Source organism: Salmo salar, chromosome ssa01 (genome assembly GCF_905237065.1).
Source record: "Salmo salar chromosome ssa01, Ssal_v3.1, whole genome shotgun sequence".
Lineage (NCBI taxonomy): Eukaryota > Metazoa > Chordata > Actinopteri > Salmoniformes > Salmonidae > Salmo > Salmo salar.
In genome coordinates, this window is record NC_059442.1 from 90,555,853 (window position 1) to 90,567,664 (window position 11,812).

An 11,812-nucleotide genomic window follows, 5' to 3' on the forward strand; every position below is an offset into this window, starting at 1 on the left:
TCTGATTTTCAATAACTACAAATCCAATTTACCTCATCACATCATCTGTATGGCTTTTCACAAGATATAAATCTGCATCGGCAGCAAGTATTTTTCATCCATAGCAGAAGTGTATATTATTAGCCCGATTTAATATTAAGCATACAAGTACCTTTTAAGCATTTTCATGTATGTATATATAAATAGAAAGGACGCCGACTACAGGACACATTTTCTACCAACTGCTTTGCATGCGGTGTCTATTACATTACGTCTCATGTTTCAGGTGAGTAGGGTATATAAGATCGAAGGCTTAGGCAGGGGGGGCTTACACCAGTTGGCAGAATCATCTGTGCGAATCCACTCAAGCCTTAGAGCCAAACCTGAGGTGAGTCTGTTGCAGAGGGATAAATCTTCATCTTGTCAGGTCGACAACATCTTGCATGTATCTTCAACCCTTCAGCTTTACTACACCTTGCTATGGAACTGAACATGGAGGAAGCATCTACTATAAAGGCTATCTCAATTAAAGAAACTCAGGAAAAGTTTTTTGCCTTTGGAATAATCAAGGAACCAAATGGAAGGACATCATACAACTAAATCCCTAGGCTACATCATTGGGATGATATACTTTATCATTCACTACCTGCAAGTCTGGGCTTTGGAATAGAAGACCTTCCATCCTGATGCTCTCTGCTGTGTGAACCCATCCTAACCAAAAGAACCAAAACTAATCAAAAGAACCAAATCAAAAGAACTTGTCCTAACCTATCCTAACCAAAAGAACCAAAACTATTCAAAAGAACCAAAACTATTCAAAAGAACCAAAACTAACCAAAAGAACCAAAACTAATCAAAAGAACTTGTCCTAACCTATCCTAATCAAAATAACCAAAACGAATCAAAAGAACTTGTCCTAACCTATCCTAACCAAAATAACCAAAGCTAACCAAAATAATATAACTTGATTTTCAGATGTTAATAACATAACAATAACTATGTTATTACCACTTATATTATTAGGAAATGTAATTGTATGGGTGGAGAGGTTCAATCTTCCAAATATCCAACTTGGATAAAGGACAAAGTTACAGCATAATGAAATCAGTAGTGTCAGTTGCTATACAGAAGCAGGTGAAGAACAGAATAACATTTGCTTGGCTGTAACTGATCTTCTCCGCTTTCTCCACAGCTAAACATGTCCTTCGCCGGTCTTAACGATGCTGATGTTGCTGCAGCCCTCGCTGCTTGCACAGGTAAACCTCTTATAGATGCCTCACTTCACTTTCACTCTCTAATTTCTCTGTCTGTCTGTCTGTCTGTCTGTCTGTCTGTCTGTCTGTCTGTCTGTCTGTCTGTCTGTCTGTCTGTCTGTCTGTCTGTCTGTCTGTCTGTCTGTCTGTCTGTCTGTCTGTCTGTCTGTCTGTCTCTGTCTCTCTCTCTCTCTCTCTCTCTCTCTCTCTCTCTCTCTCTCTCTCTCTCTCTCTCTCTATGATTGTGTGTGACATTGTATAGAGCAGGCTTCTTTATTTTCTTTCTGTTTGTGGTTGATGAGATAGATGAGAGGGATATAGCACAGAAAAGAGTGACTGGAATATTGAACCGCTGCCTCCAGGAGTATGTGGTCCAGTCCGGGGGCAGCAGCTCTACCACTAGACTATCCCTGGGCAAGCAGGCACAGCCATGGCCCACCAGCATCGTTCAGTATAGCTGTAACTGTGAAATCCTCCTACAGCAGTTTAATGGATACCTGATCTCCCCTCAGCTGCTGACTCCTTCAACCACAAGGCGTTCTTTGCCAAGGTTGGCCTGGCCAGCAAGTCCAGCGATGACGTGAAGAAGGCCTTCTACGTCATTGACCAGGACAAGAGTGGCTTCATTGAGGAGGATGAGCTCAAGTAAGGACCCCTCTGATATTCCACTCATCCTCTAACACCTCTGATTCTGGTTTATGCCTGCTCTCTCATGCCTGACCAGGCTCACAGCTCTATTGGTGTGCTGAAAGGGAGAGTTTGATCATGTTCCTTAGAGTGAATGGGGGCTTGACTGATTGTTTAGTGTGGGGGGGGGGGATACCTAACTACAAACCTACCCCTCTGTATTTTTAGCTCAGCAAAATATGAGTGGAGAAGGAAAGCAGCAGGATAGTCTGTATTCACGGTCTTTGCTCATTGCCTGTATGCGCTGTATCTATCCAGGCTGTTCCTGCAGAACTTCTCTGCTTCTGCCAGAGCCCTGACTGACGCTGAGACCAAGGCTTTCCTGGCTGATGGGGACAAGGATGGTGATGGCATGATTGGAGTTGATGGTGAGGAATATTCCTTTTGGAATTTTGGAGCATTCTTTCAACAACAAAACATGCATGTTCCTTGCAAGTCTTTGCAATCTCAGATGTAATTGAAAATTAACTGTTGAATAAGAAATTATTGAACCATTGATATACATTTTTGTGTTCACATTTCCAGAGTTTGCTGCCATGATCAAAGGATAAATGAAGACCTGACCAACACATCTTGATCTGAAGGAACAACTTGACCCAAGACATCCCCCTTTTCATCATAACACTTTTATACACGTGACTGTGACTGTGTCTGAGATGACACCCTATCCCATTGATAGTGCACTACCTTTTCCCATTGCCGATGGGCAAAGGTAGTGCACTACATAGGGAATAGGGTGTCATATCAGACATAGCCTGTGACTGTCTTCCCATAGTGCATCTTTCTGTCCACTTTGAATGTAAATGTAGCATGGCTGTGTCTCCGCTGTCCTCGTTAATTTGAGTTTTGCTTTAGTGTCAAATCAATGGTGCACTTTTTGGGAAATGGACGTCGAACGATATATAGAAGAGAATAAACGTTCTTTTTCAATATGGTGTCTCATCTTTTCTTTAGAGTTTGCTTTCATTTCAGTACCACTCCACATGTGAGTACCTATTTAGACAAGAGGGGAATTTTGTCATCACCTGACCCACTTTAATAGAGCTTTTCTCACAATACTGATCTGAACTGAACCAAGCCAAACCAAGCTGTACTGAGCTGGCCTGGTGACGCATCCCCCATAGTTGCTGAAAAGGACAATGTGAAATTTTTTTATCGAAACCAGCATAGTTTGGGTCAGTAGGATAGTGTGAAAAGGATATAAGCGGAGCAACCGCTATTTATCACCAAAATGATCACCACATACAGTAGTAACTAAGGTGAGGAGTTGAGAGGTCAATGGTTCAACTGGAATAGTCACATGTCATATAGTAGCTAACATTCTGTTTAGTCATGTATATTTCTGTCACTAAGACCTAAATCTAACTTTCAGTTATTTGAAAATGAAATAATCTCTAAAAAATACAGCTGAAGTCGGAAGGTGACATACACTGTCACGACTTCCACCGAAGGTGGCTCCTCTCCCTGTTCCGGCGGTGCTCGGCGGTTGTCGTCGCCGGTCTACTAGCTGCCACCGATCCATTTTTCCTTTTCGTTTGTGTCTGTCTGTTTTGTCACACCTGTGTTCCATTAGTTGATTTCGGTGGGTTTATTTACCTCCGCTGCCTGCTAGTCTTTGTGCGGGATTGTTTGTATGTGTTACTTTGTTAGGGGTGCGTGTCTGCACCACAGGGTTTTCTTTTCACTCGGTAGTTGTACCGTTTTGAACTATGTTTAGGAGTACAGGTTTCTCCTCCGTGTGTTGCGTTACTTTCCCTGTGTGTGAAGACTTCGTTTGAGCGTGTTTCCCCCCATGTTGTTGTTGAGTTGGGACTCCTTTAATAAATGATTGTGCCACTGGGACTTCCTTGCTCTCCTGCTCCTGATTCCTGCACCTCCCTCCTACTAGGAGGCACGTAACATACACTTAGGTTGGAGTCATTAAAACTTGTTTTTCAACCACTCCACAAATTTCTTGTTAACAAACTATAGTTTTGGCAAGTCGGTTAGGACATCTACTTTGTGCATGACACAAGTCATTTTTCCAACAATTGTTTACAGACAGATTATTTCACTTATAATTCAATGTATCACAATTCCAGTGGGTCAGGAGTTTACATACACTAAGTTCACTGTCCCTTTAAACAGCTTGGAAAATTCCAGAAAATGATGTCATTTGTTGTAGAAGCTGTAGAAGCTTCTGATAGGCAAATTGACATAATTTGAGTAAATTGGCGGTGCACCTGTGGATGTATTTCAAGGCCTACCTTTAAACTCAGTGACTCTTTGCTTGACATAATGGGAAAATCAAAATAAATCAGCCAAGACCTCAGAAATATAATTGTAGACCTCCACAAGTCCGGTTCATTCTCGGGAGTATTTTCCAAACGCCTGAAGGTACCATGTTCATCTGTACAAACAATAGTACGCAAGTATAAACACCATGGGACCACGCAGCTGTCATACTGCTCAGGAAGGAGACGCGTTCTGTCTCCTGGAACAACAGAAAAGGACCTTGTGAAGATGCTGGAGGAAACAGGTACAAAAGTATCTATATCCACAATAAAACGAGTCCTATATCGACATAACCTGAAAGGCCGCTCAGCAAGGAAGAAGCCACTGCTCCAAAACCGCTATAAAGAAGTCAGACAATGGTTTGCAACTGCACACGGGGACAAAGATCGTACTTTTTTGAGAAATGTCCTCTGGTCTGATGAAACAAAAATAGAACTGTTTAGCCTTAATGACCATTGTTATGTTTGGAGGAAAAAGGGGAAAGCTTGCAAGCCAAAGAACACCATCCCAACCATGAAGCACGGGGGTGGCAGCATCATGTTGTGGGGGTGCTTTGCTGCAGGAGGGACTGGTGCACTTCACAAAATAGATGCCATCATGAGGTAGGAAAATTATGTGGATATATTGAAGCAACATCTCAAGACATCAGTCAGGAAGTTAAAGCTTGGTCGCAAATGGGTCTTCCAAATGGGTCTTCCAAAATGACCCCAAGCATACTTCCAAAGTTGTGGCAAAATGGCTTAAGAGAAAGTCAAGTTATTAGAGTGGCCATCACAAAGCCCTGACCTAAATCCTATAGAAAATGTGTGGGCAGAACTGAAAAAGTGTGTGCGAGCAAGGAGGCCTACAAACCTGACTCAGTTACACCAGCTCTGTCAGGAGGAATGGGCCAAAATTCACCCAACTTATTGTGAGAAGCTTGTGGAAGGCTACCCGAAACATTTGACCCAAGTTAAACAATTTAATGGCACTGCTAGCAAATACTAATTGAGTGTATGTAAACTTCTGACCCTGTTACATTCGTCTGAAGGATGAGACCAAGGTGCAGCGTGGTAGGCGAACATTTTTCCCTTTATTAAAATGAACACCGTCAAAACAACAAAATACAAAAGAAACTAACGTAAAGTTCTGCAGGCTTCATAGTAGCGATACAAAAACAAGATCCCACAAAAACCCAGTGGGAAAAGGCTGCCTAAATATGATCCCCAATCAGAGACAACAAAAGACAGCTGCCTCTGATTGGGAACCATATCAGGCCAACATAGAAATACATAAGGTAGAATGCCCACCTAAATCACACCCTGACCTAACCAAATAGAGAAATAAAAAGGCTCTCTACGGTCAGGGCGTGACAGACCCACTGGGAATGTGATGAAAGAAATAAAAGCTGAAAATAATCATTCTCTCTACTATTATTCTGACATTTCACATTCTTAAAATAAAGTGGTGATCCTAACTGACCTAAGACAGGGAATTTTTTACAAGGATTAAATGTCAGGAATTGTGAAAAACGGAGTTTAAATGTATTTGGCTAAGGTGTATGTAAACTTCCGACTTCAACTGTAGCTATTTTTAAAACAAAACATAGTAAGTTCATTGCTGTTTCAGTTAACTCCATCAGAAAGTACATACCAAATATTACAACAAATATTATGATTAAACTCAAATATACTAATTGATTAAAAAAAATATATATATTTTTTTTTAAAGGTATAATATTTGTAAATGATATCATAAATTGGACTGGTAGATTTATGTCACACATGCAGTTTACAAAAATATACAAAAATGTCTGCTCTATTGAAAATTATAGCCAACTAATTGTAGCATAACCGCAAAAGTGGTAGAGGCAAGTGGAAGGGGGACAAGGTAAGGAACTTGTCTGTCGGCCTTGCATTAAAGACCAAAATTGGTTAAAGAAAATTGTGATAAATAAAAAAAGTATACCAGTTTCATTTAAAGACAAAGAAATTGACAGCTGTGCAACACAGGTTGCAAATTATTTTGTTTTACAGCTTTATTCTAAAATGTATTCAATTGTTTTATTTTTCTCATCAATCTACACACAATACCCCATAATGACAAAACAAAAACAGGTTTTTAGAAATGTTGGCAAATGTAAAAAAAAATGTCAATGTAAATATCACATTTAAATAAGTATTCCGACCCTTTGCTCTGTACTTTGTTGAAGCACCTTCGGCAGCGATTACAACCTTGAGACTTCTTGGGTATGATGCGACAAGCTTGGCACACTTGTATTTGGGGAGTATCTCCTTCTCTTCTCTACATATCCTCTCACGCTCTGTCAGGTAGGATGGGGAGCGTCGCTTCACAGCTATTTTCAGGTCTCTCCAGAGATGTTCGATCGGGTTCAAGTCCGAGCTCTGGCTGGGCCACTCAAGGACATTCATGACTTGTCCCGAAGCCACTCCTGCATTGTCTTGGGTGTGTACTTAGGGTCATTATCCTGTTGGAAGGTGAACCTTCGCCCCTGAGCGCTCTGGAGCTGGTTTTCATCAAGGATCTCTCTGTACTTTGCTCCGTTCACCTTTCCCTCGATGTAGACAATTCTCCCATCCCCTGCTGCTGAAAAACATCCCCACAGCATGATGCTGCCACCTAATGCTTCACCGTAGGAATGGTATTGGCCAAGTGATGAGCAATGCCTTGTTTCCTCCAGACGTGAAGCTTGGCACTCAGGCCAAAGAGTTCAATCTTGGTTTCATCAGACCAGGGAATGTTGTTAATGTGGCCCACATGACCACACAGTGAGGAAGAGCTGTGACTCACTGGTCTGGACAGGAAGCTATTTATTAAAGCAATATTCACTCAGGAATTGAGCAGACGCATCGATTGGTCCTGTAAAATATTTTTTCCCCTAGGGAGACCTCTCGTTGTTTAGATTTGAAAATCCAACAGTTCTATTGGAAGGGGCGGCGCTCGTGGGCTGTGTGTGGCTGTGCCTGTGGGTGTTTGAGTGAGAAAGACACACAGGAGAACCAACCTGTAAAACCACAGACCCCTTAATTATCAACACGTCGTACCGAAAACATAAAGACAAACTTTCCAGACTCTGAAGTCAGGAGGATTTCGAGTAAGGTGTCAGTCAATTGCAGGAAAAAGATTCAATCCAATGTCCATAAACTAATTATCATCACATTGTGTATCAATACATCATGCAGTGCTAGCTGCGTTACTACAGATCCTGGTTCAATACCGGGCTATGTCGCAGCCAGCCGCGTCCGGGAGACCCATGAGGTGATGTACAATTGGCCCAGCGTAGTCCGGGTTAAGGGAGGGTTTGGCCGGCCGGATGTCCTTGTCCCATCGCGCTATAGCGACTCCTGTGGCGGGTTGGGCGCATGCACGCTGACACGGTGGCCAGGTGTATGGTGTTTCTTCCGACATATTGGTGTGTCTGGCTTCCGGGTTAAGCGTGCATTGTGTCAAGAAGCAGTGCGGCTTGGCGAGGCTGTGTTTCGGAGGACGTACGGGAGTTGCAGCGATGGGGCAAGACTGTAACTACCAATTGGATATGATGAAAAAGGGGGTAAAAATAAATAAGTAAATAAACATAACAAATAAATAAATCATATAAAAAAATATATATATAAAAAAGATTCACTCCAATGTCCATAAACTAATTATCAACACATCGTGCCAAAAACATAGAGACAAACATTCTAGACTCTGAAGTCAGGAGGACTTTGAGTTAGGTGACAGCCAATTGCATGAAGAATATTCAATCTAATGTCCATAAAATAATCCATTGTCATCGAGAGGTGAACTCTTACTTTTGTAGTGGTTAACCGAGTCTGGTGGGATTGTAAATGAAATGTTCATGCAGACGCTATCTGTGGTTGGACTTTTTGCCCATTTATTAGCAGCAAAATTCAAAACATAGATTGCAACAATTCCATGCAGGCAGATGTAATTAGTAGGTTCTCCATACCTGTGCCAACGATTGTGGATTTTAAAGATGATGCCAAAAGGCCTTTTACCATTGGGAAAAAAAATCACAGTTCCGGTCTACTAAGGGGGTGGCTCACCAATGCGATAGCAGCTGGGTCTGGTCTACTTAGTTCTCCCCCTCCAACTCACCACAGATTAACCAGAAAAAAGGCCCTATGAAATGTCTTGCTTTCTCTATTGTCTCTGCCTGTGCCATAGAGCCCCACAGTGGAGGTGTCATAATACTCATAACACCTAGCGGTCAAACAGGGAAATGGTTCCAATCGTTTTTCCACCATTAAGGTTTCTCATAGGGGATTTTAGAAACACTTCAAATAAGGGCTGTGTTTCATGTAGGCTTACCCCTGCATGACGTTTTGATAACCATGTAAATCTCTCTCAAACAAGGTGTCTTTTATCAATATATCCGGCTGTGCAGCCAGACGTATTTGCCATTCCTTTTGCCTCATCCCTCTCACCCATACAATTTTTAAATTCCTCATCAATCCACGGGGATTTAACAGTTTTTACAGTCCTTTTCTTAATGAGTGCTTGCTTACTAGTAACTGGAATAAGACATTTCATAAATATGTAAAGTGCAGCATCTGGTTGCTCCTCACTACACACCACAGACCAGCAAATATTCTTTACGTCAACAACATACATTTACATTTACATTTACGTCATTTAGCAGACGCTCTTATCCAGAGCGACTTACAAATTGGTGCATTCACCTTATGATATCCAGTGGAACAACCACTTTACAATAGTACATCTATATATATATTTTTTTAGGGGGGGGTTAGGGGGGTGGGTGGGTTAGAAGGATTACTTTATCCTATCCCAGGTATTCCTTAAAGAGGTGGGGTTTCAGGTGTCTCCGGAAGGTGGTGATTTACTCCGCTATCCTGGCGTCATGAGGGAGCTTGTTCCACCATTGGGGTGCCAGAGCAGCGAACAGTTTTGACTGGGCTGAGCGGGAACTGTGCTTCCGCAGAGGTAGGGGGGACAGCAGGCCAGAGGTGGATGAACGCAGTGCCCTTGTTTGGGTGTAGGGACTGATCAGAGCCTGAAGGTACGGAGGTGCCGTTCCCCTCACAGCTCCGTAGGCAAGCACCATGGTCTTGTAGCAGATGCAAGCTTCAACTGGAAGCCAGTGGAGTGTGCGGAGGAGCGGGGTGACGTGAGAGAACTTGGGAAGGTTGAACACCAGACGGGCTGCGGCGTTCTGGATGAGTTGTAGGGGTTTAATGGCACAGGCAGGGAGCCCAGCCAACAGCGAGTTGCAGTAATCCAGACGGGAGATGACAAGTGCCTGGATTAGGACCTGCGCCGCTTCCTGTGTGAGGCAGGGTCATACTCTGCGAATGTTGTAGAGCATGAACCTACAGGATCGGGTCACTTGATGTTAGCGGAGAACGACAGGGTGTTGTCCAGGGTCACGCCGAGGCTCTTAGCACTCTGGGAGGAGGACACAATGGAGTTGTCCACCGTGATGGCGAGATCATGGAAAGGGCAGTCCTTCCCCGGGAGGAAGAGCAGCTCCGTCTTGCCGAGGTTCAGCTTGAGGTGGTGATCCGTCATCCACACTGATATGTCTGCCAGACATGCAGAGATGCAATTCGCCACCTGGTTATCAGAAGGGGTAAAGGAGAAGATTAATTGTGTGTCATCAGCGTAGCAATGATAGGAGAGACCATGTGAGGATATGACAGAGCCAAGTGACTTGGTGTATAGCGAGAATAGGAGAGGGCCTAGAACTGAGCCCTGGGGACACCAGTGGTGAGAGGACGTGGTGCGGAGACAGATTCTCGCCACGCCACCTGGTAGGAGCGACCTGTCAGGTAGGACGCAATCCAAGAGTTGCCCAACTCGGAGAGGGTGGAGAGGAGGATCCTATGACGCCGTAGCTAACTAGCATGCTAGCATCCAATAACACACGGTTAGCACCAATACTTGGTTACAACAAACTACCAATGGATCATTCGTGTCCGTGTCTAGTTCCTTTCATAACGCAGAAGTAATTAAACATTGGCTGGCTAACACAAAGTCAGTCCTGCTAGCTACCCAAGTGGACTATCTATGCAAATCAATTTATAACATTTTTGACATGCGTTTTTCAGGAGTTTTTTCTTGTTATTCTGTCTCTCACTGTTCAAATAAACCTACCATTAAAATTATAGACTGATCATTTCTTTGTCAGTGGGCAAATGTACAAAATCAGCAGGGGATCAAATACTTTTTTCCCTCACTGTATATTAGGCCCAGCCTTTGGAACTTTGCTTTCCTAGATATGGCTACTATATTGTGATCATTAAGATGTGATCAATACATGTTGATGATTTAATTCCTGTGCTGTTTGTAACTACCCTGGTAGGTTGACTGATAACCTGAACAAGGTTGCAAATACTAGTTACAGTTTGAAGTTTTTTTGGAGTGGGCAGCTTGATGAAAGCCAGTTAATATTTAAATCATGCAGAAAATATACCTCTCTATTGATATCACATACATTAGCAAGCATTTCACACATGTTATTTGGATACTGACTGTTAGCACTTGGTGGTCTATAGCAGCTTCCAGCGACACAGTGGTTGGGATTAACTTAGCTGGGCTTGGGTAATTGATATGTCATTGGAATGTTTGCTCACAAGTATAAATAATTGGCTGATCCCTCCTGATGACCTGGATGGAATTATGTGATCCTTCCTTAAACCATAGGAAGTCCCACCACGTTGACTACTTCAAAACGGTGAAAGTCCTCAATGGCGCTGCCCATGCTAAAACTGGCTTTTGGGCACTAGAGTTCTCTATCTATGTTTATTGCCTTTGCATCCCTACTTCCTGGTCACCTGTGTGTCTATGGGCTACAGGTGACCAGTGACCCATGACCCATGCCTCTAGTGTAGGCCTACTAGACTGCCGACAGACAAACTATAGACAACACAACATCCACATAAGTAGGCCAAAATGGCTCCTAAATATTCAAACAATTGTTCACTGTTGTATATGCTTATTAAATCAATAAGGGAAAAGGCTGTTTGCTTTTTTTATTTCCAACCCTCTAGTTTGATTGATTCGAGTTGGAGTCAGAAGTTATGTTGAGGGCCCTGTACTGGCAGAGACAAACCACTAGGTGGTGTGGAAGTCAAACGATCTAATGCCAGAGGCACTGTCTGGCACTGAATCAAATTATGAAAATTTCACAAACATGTTTATTTTTCTATGCATGCCTTTATATCAACTATCAAGATCTGTCAATCAAGAGATGAATGGTTGGTAAGGGGTTGGACTGGGTTTTGGGTCGAGTATAATTGAGAAAAATCATTCCCTTGGTCCCTTCATCTTCCCTCCACCTTCATTTTGTCCTGACTAAATGAAGTCATGAGAGATGCTACTGCTGTTCCGGATGTTTTGAAAGCCTCCACTGATCCCTTACACATCCCTCACCACAGCCAAGAAGGTTGTTATAGTGACCAGGTGGAATCACATGCACAGTGTGCTGGCTATCAGCCAACATGTAGGTTGAGTGAATTTATTCAGGAGGCAGAATACTGTGTGTGGGCTATTCACCTTTACAGTGGAGCAGAACACTGTTTGGTACCCTGAGAGTATAAGAAAGCTGTGCAGAGCAAACATTTCATACAGGAGTTTTTATTCTAACAATTTCC

The 11,812-nt window shown here is 42.8% G+C and overlaps 1 protein-coding gene across 1 annotated transcript; it reads left to right on the forward strand.

Moving 5' to 3' along the window:
* The first annotated feature begins 227 nt into the window (after window positions 1–227).
* On the forward strand, window positions 228–2,849 carry LOC106609875 (parvalbumin beta 2-like). Its single transcript, XM_014208900.2, has 5 exons — window positions 228–367; window positions 1,172–1,235; window positions 1,745–1,877; window positions 2,178–2,287; window positions 2,445–2,849. The coding sequence occupies exons 1-5, from the start codon at window positions 257–259 to the stop codon at window positions 2,468–2,470; spliced, it is 444 nt and encodes a 147-aa protein (XP_014064375.1). The 5' UTR covers window positions 228–256; the 3' UTR covers window positions 2,471–2,849.
* Window positions 2,850–11,812: the final 8,963 nt, after the last annotated feature.